The sequence below is a fragment of the Sinohyriopsis cumingii genome, chromosome 13 (genome assembly GCF_028554795.1).
Source record: "Sinohyriopsis cumingii isolate HCF-2022 chromosome 13, ASM2855479v2, whole genome shotgun sequence".
Lineage (NCBI taxonomy): Eukaryota > Metazoa > Mollusca > Bivalvia > Unionida > Unionidae > Sinohyriopsis > Sinohyriopsis cumingii.
In genome coordinates, this window is record NC_142973.1 from 61,812,005 (window position 1) to 61,837,361 (window position 25,357).

General features: G+C 34.7%; 1 protein-coding gene across 1 annotated transcript in view; it reads left to right on the forward strand.

The window, feature by feature from the left end:
- LOC149785686 (uncharacterized) overlaps positions 1–24,150 on the forward strand; it is a 140,638-nt gene extending 116,488 nt beyond the window's left edge. The window contains exons 19-24 of the mRNA XM_089979524.1: positions 1,264–1,415; positions 3,550–3,735; positions 9,446–9,640; positions 11,885–11,932; positions 14,136–14,252; positions 16,772–24,150. Of these exons, the coding sequence (XP_089835650.1) occupies positions 1,264–1,415; positions 3,550–3,735; positions 9,446–9,640; positions 11,885–11,932; positions 14,136–14,252; positions 16,772–16,847 (774 nt within the window). The 3' untranslated portion in view covers positions 16,848–24,150. The remainder of the gene's footprint in view (positions 1–1,263; positions 1,416–3,549; positions 3,736–9,445; positions 9,641–11,884; positions 11,933–14,135; positions 14,253–16,771) is intronic.
- The last annotated feature ends 1,207 nt before the right edge of the window (positions 24,151–25,357 follow it).

Below are 25,357 nucleotides of genomic sequence, written 5' to 3' on the forward strand. Positions count from 1 at the left end.
TGGTAGGTATGTATTTCAGGACATGCTATACCACAATTATGTTCAGAATGGCTCCCATGGCAGTGGTGTGATTTTCATAGTGACCCTATGGTTATCCTGTTGTCAGCATCTTCTCCAGAACTGCCAAGTCAGCTTTATCAAACTTGGTTGAAATGTTTTTCAGGATTTGCTATATCAAAATATTATCAGAGATGGATACTGTAGTAATGGTATCACTTCCTCATCAACCAGGTGGAAAACCTTTTTCCAGCTTCTTGTCAAGAATGGCAGAACCAGTTCTGATTAAGTTTGGTAAGAGTGTTTTTTAGGATATGCTTTGTTTAAAAGGAGGATGTTTAGCAGTTGTGATGTTTCCATAGCAGCCATATGGAAAACCTGTCATTCTTTAGTTTACAAACACTTTTATATTTACCCCAAAAATAGAAAATCTTTTTGTGGCTAGAGCTGTATTTCTTTCTTAATCCTTGATAATTTGGAATTCAGTATGGTCTCCAGTACCTGCACAAATAGCTACTATTACAGAGCAAAAGAAAGTTAGACCAGGTAAATCTATTGCATTGTAGCAGAAAAACAGATGCAGAAATTGTAAATAGAGGAAGTTCAGAGTAGACTTAGCTGATGAATATGTTTGGGAGGAACTGCAAATATCCTTTATTTAATGCATATTTTAATTTGCAAAGTACATTTATTCAGAAAATACAGTTAGCATCTCCTACTTCCCATGTTAGTTATTCTGCCAAAGGAATTTCACTTATCTTTCAACTGCTCCTTGTCCTAAGTGGTTAGAGCATCTGCCTCAGATGTGGGGGTAGTGGGTTTGAACCCTGACCAAGTCATATCAAAGACTTATATAAATGATACAAGCAGCTGCTTGGCACTCAGCATTGTGGGTTAGTGTTAGGACTGGCCTGCCTGGTGTCAGGATAATGTGGCTGGATGGGACATGATGTTACATGTCTGCAGCTTGATGCCCCAGTGTTAGACATCACTATAAACTGCCACACCGCAGAGATCATAACAGTATGAATAAAATTGTTAAAGCTATGTTAAAAATTCATATCACATACACACACACCCTATCTTTGAAGTTGTTCTTTGAGCTTACATGTTTTGTAGTCGATTCTTTTCCTGTACTAGTGTCATGTTTATGAATGCATGTTTTTAAAAATGTCACACACATGTAGGCATGGTGTCTTAAGTCAAACAAATAGAGCTAACACCACCAGTATTATAACAGTAACAGTATTCTTCATACTTATACAGGTATGGTGTGGGCTGACTAGTGAGGGTCAGTTGATTGCAGTCAAACAGATTGAGCTGAACACAACCAGCAAAGAGAAAGCAAAGAAGGAATATGAGAAGGTGCAAGAGGAGGTAGAACTTCTAAAGACACTCAATCACAAGAATATTGTTGGGTAGGTTGTCATCTTGGGGTATTAGTGTGTGATTTAGATCGGACATGCAAGCCTTTTCAACTAGTTTAGCACTTCCTTTGTTCCAACTAGCTATTAATCCTTGCCACCTCCTCTCTGTCCATGCTTCTTCCTCTCAGACTTTTGCATCTTGAAGGTATGAATGTATGTATAGGTTTTAATCAGTGGCGTCACTAAGGGGTGTGTGGCGGGGTTGCTGACCACACTTGGTGACACCATCAAAGGGGGTGACACCAAAATGACTGTCTATAAAAAAAAAATTATTGTCTGTTATGGAAGGGGACTTCATGCAAATGATACTATGATTTAGTGACACCACTGGGTTTAATGGCATATCAGCTCAGTCCTTTTCAATGAGAACATCTACATAGGATGCATCCCAGGGCAAATGATTGCCTTTATTAGTCAACTCTGTGACACTCAGGATGCATTCCAGGGCAAACAGTTGCCTTTATTATTCACCTCTATGACATACAGGATGCATTCCAGGACAAAAAGATTGCCTATATTAGTCACCTCTATGACACACAGGATGCATTCCAGGGCAAATGGTTGCCTTTATTAGTCACCTCTGTGACACACGGGATGCATCTCAGGGCAAAAAGGTTGCCTTTATTAATCACCTCTATGACACACAGGATGCATCCCAGAGCAAAAAGGTTGCCTTTATTAATCACCTCATTGACATACAGGACGTATCTCAGGGCAAAAATGTTACCTTTATTAGTCACTTCTGTGACACTGCATCTTGGGGTAAAACGTTTGCCTTTTTTAGTTACCTCATTGACATACAGGATGCATTCCAGGGCAAAAAGTCACCTCTCTGACATAGTGTGGTACATTTGACCTACTCTACATCTCCAACAATACAAGGCACAAACATATACCATTATGCCATTAAGCAAACTGTTAACTATTAAGTAGAACATGGTAGCCCAATGTTTGCATGATTTTTAGGTGCTAGTAAGGCATTTGATAGTGTCAAGCACTGAAATCTTTCTAAAATGTTGCTCAACAATCAAATACCTGTCTACATAGTTTATACTTTATTTAACTAGTATGACAAACAGTTGTACAATTTACCTTGGGGAAGTGCTGTATTCAGTTCCTTCCATGTAATTAATGGAATGATGCAGGGAGATATTCTTTTGCCTTTGTTATTTAATATTTACTTAGATGTTTTAAATTATAGTTTGGATCACTGTCAGATGGGGCTACATTTAAAACCAAATAATTTATTTCCTGACAATTTTAGTTTTCCTGATGATATGTCATTGATAAGTCCTTCTATCTCAGGCTTAAGGAAATTATTAAAGATATGTGAACTTTGTGCATTTTAGAATGATATGATATATATATAATATACACAAATCAATATGCATGGTTTTACAGTCAACATCTTTCAGAATACCATCTGCTTCTTCTGTACTTATTAATGGCTATGCTCTTGCATATGTCAACAAATATTCTTTATTTGGTCTTATTTTAAAATCCACTCTGTCAGATGATTATGATGGTGTCACAGATTTTTACAAACAAGAATGCTTTTACATAATTTAGAGAATGTTCTTTGAATATCAAAATTAAATTATTCAAATCTTATTGCCACAGGTGTACCTCTGTGGAAAAATTTTAGTCAGTGTATGAAAAGAAAATTAGTTAATAGTTGATTGCCATCAAGCCAAATTTTTTAAATTTATAATTTAGTTAGGTTTTAAGAATTAATGAGAAAGTACGTGCTTTCATTGATGATAAGAATATCTAATAGTAAGAATTATATATTGGAAGCTCTATGGAACTATGATAATCATTCTAATTTCTGCAGTATAGGCAGATGGAACAAATGTCTTTAAATGTCTTACTTAATTTCAACAATGACTAACATATTCTGTAGTTGTATTTGTGTTTGTTTATTTGTACTAAGGACGCTTGTGATCTGTAATGTTTAAAATACATACATATTTTAATTTAGATGGCTGGACCAACCATGCAGTCTGAAATAAAGATTTGAATTCTTATCTTATTATAGTGAACTTATGTGACTTCACCATGGTAGATGGGGGATAACATTTCACAAAGATTTGCTTCTTAGAGCTCCATATATCTCCTTTTGCAGATATCTTGGTACCAGTCTAGATGAGGGTGAGAGTGTGGTGAACATCTTCATGCAGTTTGTACCTGGCGGTTCCATTGCCAGCATACTGGCTCGATTTGGGGCCCTGGACGAGGCTGTCTTCAGGCGATACACCAAACAAATGCTGGATGGTGTTGAATACCTTCATGTTAATGATGTCATCCACAGGTAAAGATCAGAACACATTTTCATCATTTTTTATAAATTGTGTCACTTGTTAAAAGAACGTGTGAGTTATATGTGGCATTATTGTTGTTGGTGTAGAACATATGTGGCATTATTGTTGTTGCTGTAAAGTGGGAATCCATGCATGCAGCCTCTTATCTCTGATTTTGTTGCTTGTAATTACATAAGTTTAAAGGCATATTTTTAATGGCTAATATTTATTATACTCTTAAAAGTAGGTGCAGTAACTTACTTTTCTTGCTTGACTATATGAAAGTTTTTAGATCCATGCAGCAGTGGACCAGGTGAAACAACACACTGCACAACTGTCAGTTTGTTTTCTCTTAAGTTATTGTACTTGGTCATAAATAGTTAGAAAAACTAATGATGTTATTATTTCTAAAGAATATACTGACAAACACGTTAAAGAAAATGGTACCTACACATCTGATCAATGGTAATTCAACTTTTGGATCTTATCAAATCTTGTAATTGCTTAGGTGTGAAGTCACAAGATTATATGGTGTAGGACTGAGAGAGACCCAGATGCCAAATGCAATATGAATAAGATCACCTCAAGATTTTATATCAGGAAGTCTTTTTCCAGTTGTCTTATATTCTAAAAAATGTTTAGGCTCAGGGTCTGTTGTGGCCAGTCTTAATTATTTGTCTTTCATCTTGTTGTACTACATGTTCACATTTATTAGGAGGGTGTATGGTCTCACTATTTTTTTTTACAATTCTTTTATCTTTACAGTTTTAGAACATACTTGAATGAGATAAGCCCAAGGTTTAATTTTATGTAGATTTTATTTAAGCTTGTATTTAATTATCTGAGATTCATTATTAGAAATATGGAGGTCAGTGGCCTGTGATGGGTAGGTTGTGGAATCAGTATTTTTATCAATTTTCCATGGTGTTTTCATCCTAGCATCATGAGCTGGACAGTTGTCTTCCTGATAGTCACTCTTGGAAGATAATTCCCAATTCGGAAATTAACGTAGAGTATCTTTTTTGTTATGCCTCTCTTTATGCCATAAAATTCATGATGCATGATGGGAAATAACAGTTTGCAACCTATCAGTGCATCTGCTGATCGTAAACTCTCTGATCTTCATTTGACATTGCTTTTAGGAACATTTCCACTGATGGAATCATTACAAAAATCCACTCATGTCCTAGAATGATTGTCTTGGATTGCCAAAGATTGTGATGAAGAAGATGAAATAATAGTACATGATCACCCTCTTTGCTGTTGATGATTGGTCTCCCAAATTGTTTTTCATTTTCTGTTGACTCCATTTTGTGATATCTTTTCAAAATATTTTTTAATCATAAATGCAGTATTTCAGTAATTTAAAAATATTTGTCTGTCAATAAAATATGTTAGTTCAATTCCCATCTGTAAAGTTTTGTTGACATCACCAGGGCAACAAGTGTACAATTTCATACTTAAGCTGACAGGTTCATTAGTGCACTCAGATAAAGTCAAACTTGCAAATTAATTGTAATCCATGCAGTGACTGTATAAAATTATATTTCACTCAGTGACATGCATTTTAGATCAGAGACTGTATATATGTTTGTACATCATTAAAATACTTTTGGGGGCCGTTTTTGAGGGCATTGTTCAGAGACTGTATGTATTCTCTTACATTATTTATACCCTTTGGAGGCCTTAATGAGGTAATTGTTCAGCTACTGTATGCATGTTCATACATTATTTATACCCTTTGGGGGCCTTAATGAGGTAATTGTTCAGGGACTGTATGTATGTTTATACATTACTTATACCCTTTGGGGGCCTTAATGAGGGTATTATTCAGAGACTGGATGTATGTTCATTCATTATTTAAACCCTTTCAGAGCCTTGTTCATGGACTGTATGTATGTCCATACAGTATTTATACCCTTTGTGGGTCTTAATGAGGGCATTGTTTAGGGACTGTATGCATGTTCATACATTATTTATACTCTTTAAGGGCCTTAATTTTGATCTACTGATTGTAAAGGAAATACTGTTCACTCTTCAGCAAACTTGATATGCATTTTTAGCAAGGTGTTCACTTGTAAACATGAATCAGCTCACCACAAGGAGCACATTTAGACTGGTCAAAAGTAAGCTGGCTGGTACAAAAGAAAGATGCTATTAGATAATGGTTGTAGGAACCTTTCAATGAGATAAGCAGTTATTTAGGCCAGTCTGGACAAAGATTGCAACTCAGCAAATTGTTTTGAATCCACCATATGTGCTTGCTTATAAGATGAGTCCGACTGCAAACTTTACAGACTTAGGTTTGCTATTGCATAATCCATTGGCAGATCTGGGTCTATACATTTTGTTATGAGTAATCAGTAGAACAAACAACATAGACCCTGATCTGCATGTACATTATGTGATGGCAGATCAGGATCTATGTTGTTTGCAGTTTGACTCAACCTATAAGCAAGTATAGATGGTAAGTTAAGCATAAAGCCATCATGTGAAAGATAGAATTATTACTGCAATATGCAACTTTTCTTCTTATGTGTTTGGTGTATTTACATCTAAATTCAAAACTGGGACACCTTGTTTTCATAAATATCTCAGTCCTTGCCCTTCATTAGGTCAGTAAAAGTCCTATAGGATTTATATTACTCAAAAAAGACTTTTTTCCATATGTTTCTTCACTTTAATGATTGCACTTAGGCAATGCAAGAATCACATTTACATCTTTTGAAGTTATGATGGCCTCGTGATCTCAGGATTTCATTAACAGAAAATTCCATTCATGTGGAACTCAGGATGCTGTACTGAACTGACATTACTACCTGTGTTTGCTGTGCTGCAATGGAGGAATAATCAGTATGGTAGTGAGGTATAATAATACCACTCTGGCAGGCCCTTGTTACTGGTAGCCTTTGTCACACGTCAGCCACAAGTACTGGCAGGCCCTTGTTACTGGTAGCCTTTGTCACACGTCAGCCACAAGTACTGGCAGGCCCTTGTTACTGGTAGCCTTTGTCACACGTCAGCCACAAGTACTGGCAGGCCCTTGTTACTGGTAGCCTTTGTCACACGTCAGCCACAAGTACTGGCAGGCCCTTGTTACTAGTAGTCTTTCTCATGCATCAGCCACAAGTACTGGCAGGCCCTTGTTACTGGTAGCCTTTGTCACACGTCAGCCACAAGTACTGGCAGGCCCTTGTTACTGGTAGCCTTTGTCACACGTCAGCCACAAGTACTGGCAGGCCCTTGTTACTAGTAGTCTTTCTCATGCATCAGCCACAAGTACTGGCAGGCCCTTGTTACTGGTAGCCTTTGTCACACGTCAGCCACAAGTACTGGCAGGCCCTTGTTACTGGTAGCCTTTGTCACACGTCAGCCACAAGTACTGGCAGGCCCTTGTTACTGGTAGCCTTTGTCATGCATCAGCCACAAGTACTGGCAGGCCCTTGTTACTGGTAGCCTTTCTTGTGTATCAGACACAAGTACAAGCAGGTCCTCATTACTGGTAGCCTTTGTCACACGTCAGCCACAAGTACTGGCAGGCCCTTGTTACTGGTAGCCTTTGTCATGCATCAGCCACAAGTACTGGCAGGCCCTTGTTACTGGTAGCCTTTGTCACACGTCAGCCACAAGTACTGGCAGGCCCTTGTTACTGGTAGCCTTTGTCATGCATCAGCCACAAGTACTGGCAGGCCCTTGTTACTGGTAGCCTTTCTTGTGTATCAGACACAAGTACAAGCAGGTCCTCATTACTGGTAGCCTTTGTCGTGTATCGGCCACAAGTACTGGCAGGCCCTTGTTACTGGTAGCTTTTGTCATGTATCAGCAACAGGTACTGGCAGGCCCTTGTTACTGGTAGCCTTTGTCATGTATCAGCCACAAGTACTGGCAGGCCTTTGTTACTTGTAGATTTTGTCATGTATCAGCCACATGTACTGGCAGGCCCTTGTTACTTGTAGCCTTTGTCATGTATCAGCAACAGGTACTGGCAGTCCCTTGTTACTGGTAGCCTTTGTCATGTATCAGCCACATGTACTGGCAGGCCCTTGTTACTGGTAGCTTTTGTCATGTATCAGCAACAGGTACTGGCAGGCCCTTGTTACTGGTAGCCTTTGTCATGTATCAGCCACAAGTACTGCCAGGCCCTTGTTACTGGTAGTTTTTGTTGTGTATCAGACACAAGTACTTGAAGTATGTTGTTACTGGTAGCCTTTGTCATGTATCAGCCACAAGTACTGGCAGGCCCTTGTTACTTGTAGATTTTGTCATGTATCAGCCACATGTACTGGCAGGCCCTTGTTACTGGTAGCCTTTGTCATGTATCAGCCACATGTACTGGCAGGCCCTTGTTACTGGTAGCTTTTGTCATGTATCAGCAACAGGTACTGGCAGGCCCTTGTTACTGGTAGCCTTTGTTGTGTATCAGCCACAAATACTAGCAGGCCCTTGTTACTTGTAGCTTTTGTCATGTATTGGCAACAGGTACTGGCAGGCCCTTGATACTGGTAGCCTTTGTCATGTATCAGCAACAGGTACTGGCAGGCCCATGTTACTGGTAGCTTTTGTCATGTATCAGCCACATGTACTGGCAGGCCCTTGCTACTGGTAGCTTTTGTCATGTATCAGCAACAGGTACTGGCAGGCCCTTGTTACTGGTAGCCTTTTTCATGTATCAGCAACAAGTACTGGATTTTGGACCCAAAATGGCTGATGGACATTTAATTTCTGGGTACATCATGCAAAGATCATTTTCTCTCTGGTGACTGAATAATGTAGGTTGTATTGGAAACCTTTAACAGCTAGTTTTTATAGATGGTTAAACAAGTTATACACATGCTTATCTAATATGCATTTTGTTTATTGCCAATTGGCTTGCTCCACAACACATGGAGGTTAACTAACGCATCATTGGAAATTCGCATATTATGGATGCACAGCTTTATTAGCCAGCATCCTGATTTGTCACCTTTGATTCATGCTATTGGGAGTTTTTCTTTTAGCTAGGAAGAAATAAAGTATTTGACACTCATCGAATATAGTGACTAATTATAGAAAAGGCAATATTTGGAACATCAAGTTTTGGTAATGCAAAGCTTTAATAAAAAATTGTACAAATTTCCGAGCAAATAAATATTGGAATTTTTTTATTATTATACATTTGTAGTGGGGTCTGTGACTTGACCTTGTTTTACCAAGAGTCATGTTATAATGAATGGGATTATAATAAAGCTCTATTTAATAGGAATTGAAATACCAGCTTAAGTTTCAGTGGATGATCTTTTTAATTTGAAAATTATAATTATATATTGTCCCAAAATGAGGCTTTATGTCACTCAGGCTTGATAACTTGATGTGGTTTAGTTGAATTACTTGCATGTTGTCATTTAGAGTATGTTAACCAATACATAATTCTTAGCCAGTTTTTGGAAATAGTCCATTGTGCTTTGTTACAGGTACATCATAATAGGTAATGTGATATTTGTATAGTTTAGATTTTCATTTTTTATGGAAACATTAAGTAGGTTATATAAAGATGATACCATCTTAGTAAGAATATACTAATGTCCACCATGAAGGGATATCAAGGATGGCAGTATGATAATGGTATTTAGTAATATATATTTTCTTTCCTCTTACATGTACACAACAGTGTTAGAATGTTTTGCTAATTTCCGTCTTGAATGGTTATGAAATACTTTTATCCATCTTTGTCGCCCTTTGCAGGGATATCAAGGGAGGTAATGTTATGTTGATGCCTAATGGGATAATCAAGCTGATAGACTTTGGCTGTGCCAAGAGACTGTGCATCAACTTAAGTATGGGTCAGTCCCAGATTCTCAAGTCCATGAAGGGTACTCCATATTGGATGGCCCCTGAAGTTGTCAACGAGAGTGGACATGGCAAGAAATCAGATATATGGTATTTTTTTCTTTTTGGATAAAATATTCGATGGATTACTTTAGTTATGATAAAGAAAGGAATTTTTTCTTTCTGTTATCTTAATTATTTGCTGTTAATAAAGATGAATTTATCACAATAGTTCTCAGTAAATATAAAATATAAGAATATTTTTTGACTGTTGTAGGCCACAGTGCTATTCTGTTTTTCTTCATTTGGGTCATTTCAGAAACCCTCTTTTGCCACTTATTCCTTTACTTTTTTGTGTGGACATTTTGTTTATTTTTAGCCTTACTGGTGATAGAACAGCTTATGTGGTGGTCTGTTGTCCATTATGTGTAGTCAATCCATATTAGCACAAGTTTGTTATCACTGCTTTTCCTAAACTACTTGGAGAATTGCCTTGAAACTTAACAGATACATTCATGATCTTATTTCTAAATGAAAATGGTGCTGACATTCAGTATTGTTGCCACAGCAGCCATTTTGTAAATTGCTACTTCTCCTGTATGGATGGTCATGTCGATTTGGAGTTTTCACTAAAAGACTTCTTATGATGTCTTGTTGGTCCTAAATGAAAATTGCACTGGTCTGATGTCCAGTATGGCAGCCACGGTGGCCATCTTGAAAAACTTGTTATTGCTATTCCTCCTGAATAGATCATATCAGAATGGGATTTTCACTAAAAAATCTTATTACGATTTCCAGTTGGTCTTAAATGAAAAGGGTGCCAATCTGACATACAATATGGCCACCACAGCAGCCATCTTTAAAATTGTGTTATTATACTCCTCCCACATGGATGGTCATATCAACATGTGAGTTTCACTAAAAGACTTTTTGTATTGTTTAGTTTGCCCTAGATGATATTGGTGTCAATCTGATGTCCAGTATGCCAACCACTGCAGCTATTTTGAAAACTGTGTTATATCTACTCTTTCCATCATGAACATAATGTTACCCATGTTCATCCATAATGTCTTGTGAAATCCATCATGAATATATTATTGCCAGTGTTCATCCATACTGTCTTGTCTTGTCGAATCAGTCATGACTACAGTGTTGCCTATGTTTATCCATAATGTCTTGTCTTGTCAAATCCGTTATGAATATAATGTTGCCCATGTTCATTCATAATGTCTTGTCTTGTCAAATCCATCATGAATATAATGTTGCCCATGTTCATCCATGATGCCTTGTCTTGTCAAATCCATCGTGAATATTATGTTGCCTATGTTCATCCATAATGTCTTGTCAAATCCATCATGAATATATTGTTGCCCATATTCATCCATGATGCCTTGTCTTGTCAAATCCATCATGAATATTATGTTGCCTATGTTCATCCATGATGCCTTGTCTTGTCAAATCCATCATGAATATAATGTTGCCCATGTTCATTCATAATGTCTTGTCTTGTCAAATCCATCATGATTATAGTGTTGCCCATGTTCATCTATAATGTCTTGTCTTGTCAAATCAGTCATAACTATAGTGTTGCCTGTGTTCATCTATAATGTCTTGTCTTGTCAAATCAGTCATGACTGTAGTGTTGCCCATATTCATCCATAATGTCTTGTCTTGTCAAATCGGTCATGAATATAGTGTTGCCCATATTCATCCATAATGTCTTGTCTTGTCAAATCAATCATGAATATAATGTTGTCCATGTTCATCCATAATGTCTTGTCAAATCAGTCATGACTGTAGTGTTGCCCATATTCATCCATAATGTCTTGTCTTGTCAAATCAGTCATGACTGTAGTGTTGCCCATATTCATCCATATTTCTTGTCTTGTCAAATAAATCATGAATATAATGTTGCCCATGTTCATCCATATTGTCTTGTCTTGTCAGATCGGTCATGAATATAGTTGCCCATATTCATCCATATTTCTTGTCTTGTCAAATCAATCATGAATATAATGTTGTCCATGTTTATCCATAACATAATGTCATGTCCATCATGAATTTTGTTTGCAGTCAGTTTTTGGAAGGATTTCATAAATTAAAAAGCTAATTACTTTTTTGATACTTTACCTTAAAAATACCTAGCTTAAATTTTATTTCACTATTTTATGACAAAATTTGATGGTGCTTATAGACTCTGTTTGATGTTGAACTTTATCCATATCATATAGACTAATTTCTAATATTCCATGAAATATTGATTTATTAGGAGTCAGTCTTTGTATTGGGCTTGTTTTTGGCCTGCAGGTTTGCTTAGTCTGTATGTGTCATAATTTTTATGTATGTATATTTTAGGAGCATCGGATGTACAGTGTTTGAGATGGCAACAAGGAAGCCTCCATGGTACGTAGCAATATTAGGCTTCATATTCGTCTTCATTGTAAATAGTGTTGCAACTCTATGGTCTTAAAAAATGTAACAGAAAGGAAGTGAAACCAACAATTTAAGTAAAATTCAACAACTTTTTTTCACAAAGTTACAAAGTTACAAAGTCACAAAGTTACAAAGTAAAATTTGAGAGGTACTTTAGTATTGTATCTCAAATGTTCCTAAATTTCCTCTCACAAGTCCAAAGAATGCTCCAAATGAATTCCAAAAGTCTTGAATGATATAATCCAGAATGTCTTTGAATGAGTCATCAATAGTCCCAAAGTAGTGTTTCAGTCAAAACTGTAAATGAGCACTTTTTAATTTCAATGAATAATTTAAATAAATCTTCTTTAATTATAGCTGAACACAACCTTCTAACTCTGATCATAGATTCTCACTGATATAAAACAGGAATGAAGACTTTATTTACAAAACCTGTTTATATACAAACTGTCACCTGACCTATGATGCAACAGAATGTTCTGTAAACTGTCCATCTCTAATGGAAAAATTCACTAAATCATAAACATGGTCAGATCTTGAACTTAAATTCAAGTAAACATCTTGTTTACTTCTTAGAATCATGACAAAAATTAGGTAGGCAAAAACTCTAACCTCAGTCACAGACAAAGGTCAAGTACACAATATAAATTAAATTTACATAACAGTTGTGAGATGTATGTATCACTTTTTTTCAGCGGCAACATCAACGATGTTAAGATTCTGTAATTAATTTTTTGCAAGTTATTAAAATTTTGTTTCCTCGACATCCATTGCTGTATTACTACATGCCTTAAGTTTATCATCTGATATGTTGGGGTTCGCCCATTTCACCTGCATATAGTTTCCCTGTCTCACCTGCACGAGTAGAAATGTTTTCACAATAATTTTTATTACAGGTGAGACACCATATTCTTAGAACCGTTATTTTTAATGATAAACATAGAGGAAGAAAAAAAATAAGACAATTTTTTAGTAAAATTTGATTTTAAGTTTGGGTTTATTTCACTGAGATTGGCTACCTGATATACATTTACAAATAGATTCACTTATATTTATTGAGAAAAACTATATTTGTGGTGACAGATGAACCAAACAAATCAAACAGACTCTCTAGACAATCTTTTGAATACCAGTAAACAATTTTTAGGAATTGATACTTTCAGCATTATAAAGATCACTAATTAAATTGTGTACAAGTTAAAAATACATGTCTCTTTTTCTCAACTGACACATAATAAGCTCTCTACCTCTTAGTCACTCAAAATTGGTTCTGTCTCTTCCAGTGTGTTCCTAAACCATTTAAAGAAAATTACTTTGCACTCTGAATTTTTTTTCTGTCTTAGTTTTGAAAAATGTTCAGATTAAAACCACTTGTTTTTATACGAAGGCTTACTTTTCATAGTCAGCTTAATTTCAAATATTTATGGAATTATTTCTAGATTTTCAAATTGAGTATCTTTACAATATCTGGTGGTTATGGACACCATCTACTTTGTTATAATGAAAGAGAGCTGTACCTACTTAGAAAATGAGCTGATTTGACAGTGTGCAGCTTGAAAATATTCAGTAAGACAGAATCCAAAATTGTAGTACATAATATGTAAATTATTACTTCATTGTTTTACTTCGTGAAGTTATTAATTGATCAGGTTTTTTTTTTTCTTTGTTGATTTGCAAATACAGTGGAACCTGCTTGTAACTAACACCAAGGTACCATTTACATTTGTTCATCAAAATTTAATTTTGTCAAATGTGGAAAAATAATGGATTTTATGATCATTTGGACTTAAATTAATACTTTGCCTGTGTCCCAAAAACGTTTTTAACAAACCTCATGATTAACAGGTTTCCTTGTAATGTTATTATACAGTTATCAACCTTTTCTTAGGTGAATATAAAGTTTTACAAACCAGTATACATTGTCTTAATGTGTAGTGGATCAGTTTGATGGGTCGACTAGCTTGTTAAACTTAATATTATTGGAAACGAAGGCCTGTAATTCTTTTGTTACATAATTTAATTGAAAAAGTTGCAATTTCATTTATTTTAAAAAGTAATAATGACACAGTCATTATGATATGTAACTATATCATATATCTTGTGACATGAGATCATCGTTCAAAAGAAAATTTAGCTCTCACAGTAATAATATCATGTTTGTTTTACTTTCCAGGGCTGATATGAACCCTATGGCAGCCATCTTTGCCATTGGATCTGACAAGCCCATACCTCAGTTGCCAGAAAGGTTTTCTCATGAGGCCAGGGATTTTGTCAATACCTGCCTTACAAGGTAATTGTTTATACAGCATATATCGTACAAAATATATGTATATATTCACTTTTAAGATGAGTCCATCTGCAAACTGCACAGACCCAGGTCAGCTGGCACATTATGTTATGGCAGATCTGGGTCTGTGCAGTTTGTTAGGTGTAGTTAGTGGAGCAAACATCATAGACCTTGATCTGCAGGTGCATTATGCTATGGCAGATCAGGATGATTGTTTGCAGTTTGACTTGACTTTTCATGTTGGTCTTTCTTACTAGATGCTCTTGAGATTGAATAGAAGCATCCATCTAACTCTGATGCATAATTTGCATACTTCATCTTATGAATTAAGCAAGCATAATTTCCTCAGATATATATTAGATACTTTGGGTGCAACCAGTTTAATTTATATATCTACAAAAACCTGTCAGGTAATTTTGTTTGCCCAGCTTTAAATAATCATGTATGCAGATATGATAATAATATTAATGAAACATCTTAATTAGCCCTCTTTCTTTGCCAGATCTTCAAGAGCTGAAAGTTTAATTAATCATATGTTATGAAAATATATCTTTGAAAGGCAGAAGTTAGACAAAACTTGAGAAGGGAGACGGTCTGTTAGCAAATCACTATGAGCTATCTGGAACTTCTTTAACTAGACATAGGGACTTAAGAAAATGATTGAGGTTTATGGTCGTTAGCTGCATTGTCACTCACGGGTTACAGGAAATTGTAAACAATGGTTTCTTGCATGATTTCACAAGAAATGTCCATTCTTGTGTGATGTCCAAGATTATCCTAATTTCCCCCTCTAAAAACTCAATCTTTTCTTGGGAAATGAATTTAGGTGGTGCCCAAGACTGCAGAACCAAGAAATCTGGAGAAAATTGCTGGTCATAGGTAACCAAGAACTGCAGAGTGGCAAAGTGGTTTAGCCACTAGAGTGTCCAGGTCCAATAAAATTGTGCTCCAGATGTAAAAGATCTGAAAATGACCCACTAGAAATTTGTCTGACCCCTGCACAAACTTTGTCGAAGATCACGCAGATTTTAATGAGTTTTATAAATAGGTCACAGTGAAGAAACTTATCTTACATGGTATTACTTACCTTCGATCCTAAGTAGGTTGTTTTGACCTACTGTTTAATTAGTAATGCAGCAATTTAACAGAGATGTTAAAGTATTAGTTGTGTGAATTTAATTGGGTAGATTTTTGAATTTGAGTATTGGAAAAGAAACAAACAGGACACAGTGTAATATAAAACAAAATAAGCCAAAATATACTGTTGCTCCACCATTGAATAAAATCTTCCTTCCTTATTCTATGCACCTTTAATAATTTAATGGCTGTATCATCTTTGATATTTTCCAGTATTATTAAATATGCTAAAAACGTTTTTGCTAGGGAATATGTTGCAGATGGCCTGATTTTGTTATTTACCCTTATTTTTCAGATTACACCACTCCCTCGATAACTTGCCCCCTGATAATTCATGAACTTGCTTATAACGTGGGGTCAGGCGTGGATCCCATTTTTTAAACCAGAAAATACCCCAAAAATTGATCCGTATTTGTTGAACTTGAAGAAAATCGTGATCAAAATTGGTAATGGAAAGTTTGATGTATCGCTTGTTTTATCGTCAAAAACGGTAGATAGGACCTGGAAATTTTAATCAACACTATGAAATATCAAATTTTAAAATAGGTCATACGATTTTTTTACATTTTTATTCCAAATGACATTCCTAATACACCGCAATTAACGATATCTAAGGAAATTCTGATTAATAAAAATGTCACGCTGAGTCAAGGCATACTTTAATAAATAAATAAAAATTAAATAATTTTTTTATCAATTGAAATTTGTGTTCTGGTTCTATCTTTTAGTTTCTTTTAAGTGTAATCGTCATAAATGCAATGTGTCCTCTTGTAATTAAATGTAAAATGCATCAATCTACCATAACAGCTATGTCTGCGAGCGTTTCTCAGAGAACCTAATTAAGTGCCGACCGTGTTTTGATAACTGACTTGCGGAAGTATTTATTGTATTGTTGCAGTGAATTAAAAGCTGGCCTCCTTTGTATTGTCACATTAATTATGTCAAATAAAGGAGGTGGAATAAAGAAAAGTTAAAAGGCACAAAAATCCTACAAACTTAAAATCTAGCGGCCCCAGTCGTATGTCGGGTGAACTCAACTTCATTTGATCAATTGAACACTTCTAAATGTTATTGTTTATGTAACATAAACTGCCTTAAATTAACCAACTCTTTCATAACTGTGATCAAAGATAACAAGGCAGCCAAGCGAAATGAATACTTCATAACATAAAGAGTTTGATTTCACAGATTCGGACCATTGTGGACAAGCAAGTTTCAGAGAATTCTTAAACTGTCAAAGTGATTTTTTTTCTCAAGTTTTGGAGGTCCCTCACTTATAGTGTGGTCTATGTTTGTGGACCCCGTTGTGCGTGAGTTATCGAGGGAGAGGTGTACTTAAGTACAACAGTTCTATTTTAAATGTATCCACTTTATTTCCACTTCAGGAATCAGAGTTTGAGACCCACAGCTACAGAACTGCATCAGCATCCATTTATTAAAAGAAGATCAACCAAAAAGTGATTTGCAGTTAGGACTATCATGGCTATAATCAACGTAAAATCTACAATCAACATAAAATCTACCAGTGCTGTGAACTTTGACATAAAGAGCTCATTGCAAAGATTTTTTGGCAGCCATGCAGCTTTTTTATAGACAAATGACCTTTGACCATCTGCATCATGAAATGGTAACAAATAAAGTGACATCTGATCCAGCAGTTTGTGATTCATCTTTTTCTAAAGATAGTTATAGGAAGAATGGACCATAACTTAATAGGTCACTACAGCATTTCTTCAGTTATTGAACATGTGCTCTGGAAAATGACCTTCAGCATTGTAGGTAGACAAAAAAATATCTCTCCATTGGGGTCAGCTAAAAAGAAACCTCTGACCTTGTACCAGATCTAAACTAGCATTCATTTACAAAGCATTACAGGGGAAATCTCTCTTAGTTAGAACTAATTGTGCACATTTATTCCAATCAGGAATATGTCACATCGTGTGTTCATACTTGTGCCATAGTTTGAACAGGATTTTTTAATTGCATTTGACTTTCAGTTATGCCTGGAGAGTGACTGCTTTCAGTATGTGATTGTGGATTGAATGTGGTGCTGCAATGAAGAATTTAGAATGTGTAATTGGCTATATTTTATTGCCCAATATTAAGTGAATAAAACAAAAGCAATGGGGGGGGGGATCTTAAAGGAATGAATAAAGTAAATGCTTTCTGTATGTTTAAAGACTCCTTCCTGATAAATGAAGAGTATTCACAGACCATTTGAAACACACTGAGTGAAAGTAAAGATGTTTACCTTGCCAGCAATACAAGAAGTCAGAGGCATACATTTAGAGCAATCTTAAATTTGCTCCAGGTCACCTTTTGTCCCTCTTTTCTGAAAAGTTCATAAGGGGACTGAAACAGTCTTATGTTGTGCATGCAAAATAAAGACTTTTTGTTTGACTAATGGTGTGTGAGTTCGACTACTAGTATGCGATTTTTTTGTTGTAGCAATTTAATAAATAGCTAATAATAAACATTGATGAAATATATAGATGTATGCATATAAATTGAGCATTTAATTCAAAGTGCTACTTTTGTATACAGATATTTTACTTTTATTATTTCTTCGCCTTACCTTATTTTGTGTGATTGGTTTAATACTATTTGTTCTTTTTGTTAATGTTTTGTTTTATTTTTTATGGTCAAGTTTTCCTTGCTCTAGACTTTTGGAGTTACTTCCCTTCAGTCCATTTATCCTAAGTTAAAAAAATATTTATCATATTGCTTTCTCCTTCAGTATGAATTGAAAATGAAGTGAAATTTAAAAGTTTTGTTGAACCCACATAAATGGGAAGTGATACAGGAGTTACATTTTAGACAACAGTGATGGTATTGTCATCAATAGCTTGTTAAGTTTTAGTTCAAGTTTTTCATCTGCATATATTTGACAAAGCCCATGATAAATTCTCATCATACTTGGAATTGATCATTATGAAGTTAAGATAATGACATGCTTCCTTACCCAATTTACCTTGGGCTCAGGTCCCAGTCAGAAAAGAAACGTGTGCTAACGGTTTGGTTAAAGTTTTTCATTTGGTAATATTTCATTGGTAGTCTCATAATACTTGGAATCATTTTGAAGTGAAGACAGTTAATTTTACATCATGCTTTCTCACTTCGATGACCTTGAGTCAAAGTCACACTCATAGAAGATTTGCATTAAGGTTTTGATTAAGTTTTTTTCATTTATATTTCCTCAACCCCTTGATGGATCTGTTTTATTCTTAGGATAAATCATTACAAAGCTAAAATAAATTTTGACCAAGAATCAAGGTTATAGAAATGAAACTTTGTGTTATGGTTTTGGTTTAAATTTTTACCTTCTTAATGTTTTATAAACCAATTGATGGAACTGGGTCTTACTTGGGATAATTATTTATGAATCTAAGACAACTCATTTTGTACCATGCTCATTCTTCCATTGTTGACGACTGGTCATGGTCAGAGTTTTAGCCAGTGCTTTGATCATGGGTTTGACATACAGACCCTGGCCTTGTTTAATACTTGCTAGGTAAATTATACTTTCTTTTTAAAAATAAAAATTTGTCTTGAATACATTTCTATGGGTGGATAATGGACAGAAGAGTAGATGCATGGAAGTAAAGGGTACAGCGAAGAGCATCATCACTCCAATTTATTTTTTAATGCATACTCAGGTCACATTATTGTTGTAGTGTTCATAATTATTATGTGGGGCATTTATATATATGTGTGTGTGTTACTGATGTGATAATACAATTCATTTTTATTGTTGTGCCTTGAAAATTAACATCCCTTCATTCTTATATGTTGGCAGGTTTTGTTGGTCTACATTTTGATGACTTTGAACTTTAAGCCATAAAAAGTCAGTTATTGCAATGGCTAAACCATTGATGTAGAACATTGTTTTGCACATAAATTTCTTATGACTACTTGCACTTAAAACAGGCATACCCTGACAGTCAGACTCTCTGATTGCCTGATACAGCATTGTTCCACCTGTTGTAGCAATTTCAAAGCAAGTTAAAAAGACATTGTAACTTCTCAACTGATTTTCAGAAAAATGGTACAGCGCTGTTCAAAATTTGCTGTCTTGGACTAGGATGTAATGAGTAATTGAATAATGTATTATGAAAACTGGATATTCCTCTGGATAATTTGCTGTGATATTAGATATTACCAGATGATTATTTTCAGGGTGTATATAATGCAAGGTGTACATAACAGCCAAATGGATATTTAATATGCCTTTTACACATAAACCTAGCTTACAAATCCAGCTTCAAACTGCACAGACTGATTATTCAGTTGCAGATCTGGGTCTGTGCAGTTTGTAATCAATAGAACAAACAACATAGACCCTACTGGTGGATTATGGTCTGTGTTGTTTGTGGTTGGACTTGTAATCAAATATGTATGGTACTGCTGAGAGATATATCTTGAATTTAAATCAAATTTAATTTTCATCAAACCCAGCAGCTTGTTTTAGGATAAAACTTTGCAATATCAACTTGTCTTTTTTTTCATTGATGGAGATTTGTTTGTGGAATATTGACATTTTGTCCTTGAAAACACTTTCATAATAGGCGTTCAACAGTCATGGTAGTAATCTTTAAATAACTAGCTATATGTATGTTAGTTTTCTATAATTTTTTGTATTTGGACTATATTGAATTATCTTGGATTTTATCTGTATTCTTCCCTGTATAAAAACATTGGCAATTTTATATTGAATGACCCTTTGCTGTTGTGAAATTTGTGCCATTTTTTAATCATTATTCATACATGTAAATATACATTGGTCCAGGAGTATGGATTTTTTTCACTCCTGTGAATATATTTTATACAGATGATTTGGCTGAGGAATAACAAACTATTGCCATGTTAGACAGGTTTCTCAAACAATAATGTAGTAAAAAAATAATATATATATATATATATATATATATATATATATATATATATATATATATATATACATACACTCACACACACACAAATCCAGTCCCAGCCACTTCTTAGCCTTTAGCCTTTTCATACTCCAGTTGGATAATAATTTCATAAAATTTACACAAAAAAGCAAATTACATTTGTACTTCAAAACACATTAATGCATAAATTAACATTTTTTTATACAGGTTACAATTTTCTCATTATTGTTATAGTAAAACCTGATGAATATTTTCATTGATCAGTTCAAACTGTATACAATATTATGTTATGTCCCTCATCTTTTCATTACATTTGTACTTATTTTGGAATATTTGTATATTAAGTATTGCTATATTTGTATTTTTGTGTATTAAGTATTGCCATCTATACATACATGTATTTGATGTTATAGGGTATTGAGGATACACATGTGGATCATGTGTACCACAAGTTAATTCTGTACATGCAGTTTTACAGTTTATTCTTTAAAATACATACAATGCAGTCTGTGTTTATAAATACAAGATTTCATTATTTTGTTTCAGTCAGAGAACAGATCATGCCAAGTTGAAAAAAGAATTTTCTGCAAAGTAATCTGAGAATGTCCATTTTATTTTAAAATATGCAAATTAATTCAGTGTAACTGTACTTAAATTTTACTACCCCCCCCCATTATTTTAGCTGAACTAGATGACCTTATTCAGTGGCCTGTTGTCCACTGTCTGTCCATTAACACAAGTGTGTTATCTGCAAGAACTACACAGAAGATTGCTGTGAAACTGAACACACATTCATAGCAAGGTCAAGTTGGTCCTAGAATAAAATGATTTTGCTCTGACATCCATTGTGCCACAGTGGCCATCTTGAAAATCTTTTTATTGGTACTTCTTTTGAATGAATGGTTGTATCATGAAGTTGAATTTAAATGATATGATCACCACAGTGACTATCTTGAAAATATTGTTATAACTGCCCCTTCTAATGAATGGCATGGGGTTTCCACCAAAAGATTTCTTACAGTGTCTACTTGGTTCTAATTGAAAGCTGTACAGATCTCGCATTCATTGTGGCCAGCATGGTGGCCATCTTGTTATTGCTACCCTTCATGAGTGAATGGTTGTACTCACATGGGATTTTCACTACAAGGCATCCTATGATGTCTGGTTGGTCCAAAATTAAAATGGTGCCCATGAGACATCCAATAAATCCACCATTTTGAAAATCTTATTAAAGCTACTCCTCTTGGTATTGGTGGTTACACAAGCTTTTCACAGTATAACTTAATATACTGTCTGGTTGATCTTGATACAAATATGTTGCCCATCAGGCATCCAGTGAGACTGCTTATGTCTTGTTGGTCCTACATAAAAAATGATGTCAATCTGACATCCAGTATGGTTTCCATCTTGAAAATCTTGTTCAAGCCACTACTTAAGAATGGCTGATCATTAGGTTTTCATTACAAGTCTTCTTATGATGTCTAGCTGGTCATATATGAAAATATTGCCACTCAGTCATCCAGTAAGATTTGGTTTGATGTCTAGCTAGTCATATATGAAAATATTGCCACTCAGTCATCCAGTAAGATTTGGCTTGATGTCTAGCTAGTCATATATGAAAATATTGCCACTCAGTCACCCAGTAAGATTTTTTTATGATGTCTAGCTAGCCATATATGAAAATATTGCCATTCAGTCATCCAGTAAGATTTGGCTTGATGTCTAGCTAGTCATATATGAAAATATTGCCACTCAGTCATCCAGTAAGATTTTTTATGATGTCTAGCTAGTCATATATGAAAATATTGCCATTCAGTCATCCAGTAAAAAAATTTATGATGTCTAGCTGGCCATGTATGAAAATATTGCCACTCAGTCCTCCAGTAAGACTTTCTATAAACTTAAGTCTAGTTTACCATGAAGGAAAATTGTACATTGTCATGGCCATCTTTTAAATATTATTATCAATACTTCTCCAGATTGATAGTTGTAGTAACACAAGGTTTTCACTCAAAGCATTCTAATGCATTGTTGGTTCTAAATGATAATGGTGCCAATAAGATGTACAGCATGGCAGTTATGGTAGCATTATTTAAAACCATGTTGTAGCTACTTCAGAGCAGATGGTTTAATAGACATGAAAGGTTTTGCTGAGAAATGTCTTTTGATATCAAGATGGTTCCATCTAAAAATGGTCCTGAAGAATAATGGTCATCTTGAAAATCTTGTTATCACTACTTCTTTTAAAGGGATGGAAGTATTAACATGTGGTTTTGTAGTTGGTCCTAAATGAAAAAGATGCCAATGTGACCTTTCCAAATTAGACAAATCTTCCAGCAGCTACCATTAATAGAATGGCCATAGCAACATGTAACCCCATCTTTAATGCAGTATTTAGCTACTCCTTTATTAAAATGATGCTGAATTAACCTCCAAAATGGTTGCCCAAGATAAAGTAATGTGTTGCTGATCAGAATGAAAATGGTACAAATCTGATATCCATCATGACACTGGTGGTCATCTTGAACATTTTTGTATCACCTTTTATATGATTGATATACTGTAATATTGAATTCGTTCTGAATGAAACTTTAGCAGATCTAACAACTAATATACCCCCACTTTTGTGGAGTTTTGAAAGCTAGACATGCTTGCATTTTTTGTCCATCTTTGAGCCTGTGAACACAGTGACTTGTAACTATACAAGTGAGTATTGATCAAACTTTGTATTTAGTTGAATTCCAATGAACAAGTTGAAAGTCTTCATTTTGATGAACATTTTAAGGTCAAAGGTTTTGACTCCTGTTTTTAGCTGTACTGGGTTGTGAGCATAAGACAAACAAGTATTAATGAATTTTAATGAAACCCAGTTTATGGATGTATTCAACAAATACATTAATGATACCACTGAAATAACTTTGTTTTTTCCCAAATATTAAATATAGATTCAACCAAACATAGCATGTGGTCATATCTTGACATTGTCCGAGACAAGTTCAGTGATTTCTATCCATGATATCCATTAAGGTCAAAGACAGTGACAAAGATTTCTGTAGTGCACTTATCATGAGAACAAGTAAACTTAAGAAAATATTTTTGTTACCAAATTTGATACATTGGAATGTCTTAAGAATACCAGAGTTTGTTTCATTTCTTGGAACAAGATTATAAGGACAGAAAAAACAGCCTTCTTTTGGGTTCCTGGAAATTTTTTAGGCTGGAAGAGCATCAATTCCATGGATGAACTTTTGTTTCTTTAAATGCAGGTTCTTTGTCATCAGTAGCTTTCATCATAATCAAATTCAGAACACATCACTCATTTGCTTCACTTCAGTGATAAAACAGTCTTATTTTGGACTGAAAAACTTGTTACAGAATTTTTATACGGTTTTGGATGTGTTACTGTCAGTGGTAATTTTGTTAATGGTCATTTCCGCCCCCCCCCCCCAGTTTTATTTCGTTTTTTATTCTAGACTTGGTTCTCATATATTAACATTTTTTTCATAGGCAGATGGTAGGAAATAGTTTAAGATGTGCTGATTTGCCATCTGTTATTTTTATTTTTTGTTTATCTATTTTTTCACAACTTGGCAAAGGGATAAACTTTTATTTTACATTATGGTACATGTATAACTTGAGTAAGTTTGTACTTCACTGTAATACATATCCTGTTTTCAAACCATATTTTCAGTGCTGTGTATAGACGTCATTGTTTTAGATTTAGTTCATGTAAAGATCCCTACAAGAAGCAGAATGCCATTATTGTGGCAGTCCCCCAAAATAACAAAAAGAAAATTAGTCCTGAGCATAGTGTATATCCGTCTTCCTTAAAATAAAATAAAAATCTTTGAGTATATGACTAGTTTGTTTTTATTGATAATGATGATATTATAATAATAATAATAACAATAATAATAATAATAATAATAATAATAAAGACTTTATTTAGAGAAGGTAACTCAATTAGTTACAGAACTAATCTACCTTGAGGCCTTCTGTCTGTTATGTACAATATATACAACATGATGTGAAGAGTCTGGCTTGACACTAAATAATTAAGTAATTTTAAAATTCAAAGTATCAAGCCTGGAACACATTCACAGGCATCGGTGAAAACATAAACATATATAAAACATAAAATATAATCCTGCATTGAAAAATTCAGCTATGAAAATGATGTAAAATTACAGAAAAGCAGGCAGTATTTTTTGTACTAGAACTGTTCAATTTTCTAAAGATTTCATCCATTTAAGACATTGATTGTGAAAAGATGAAATGCTAGGAGCCTGCCTTATGTCACTGGGAATGTTGTTCCATACCAGTGGACCAGTATATTGAAAACTTTTTTTAAACAATTCCTTCTTTGGCCTTGGTATAATGTAATTGATATTATAATTATGAGATGACTCTTTAAAGTTATAAAACAATGTAAATTAAGGACATTATTTTGGAGAAATGTAGTAAAAAAAAAACAAATTTCATGTACAACAACCTTGCATTTCCTTAAATGTGTCAAGTGGAATAACATACCATGAAGGAGACATTAAGTGTCTACTTTTGTGAAATACACATGCATTTAAACTTTCTGAGGAAGTGCACAACAAATGATTGATATATAAATGGAAGAAAAATGGCTTGCTGTAGCAAATCAGGATGCTTTTTATTGATATAATTCCCAATTTGAAACATTAATGATGTAGACCTTCTAATTCCTCATCCCCTCCACCCACCCTGCCCTGACCAGTGACACAGTTGGTCATCTGTTGCATATATGATGTCTTCCTGTTAGGACTGCACTGACCAAATTTGGTGAAAAAAATATTTTAAAATCTCGCTGTAATATTATAAGTTTTTGTACAGCTGACATTTTAGTCCCTTCTAAGGATTCCAGCAGAGGGAACCAAGAATAATGCATGCTTACCATTTGGACAAGAAGTCAATATTGGTGAGTTTCCCTAAGTGGTTTAGAAGGAGATATGGTAATAAACAGATGGATGGTCAGTCACACTATTTTTAACATCAAAACCCAGAGATATAAACTTCCTTTAGTGATGCACCCAC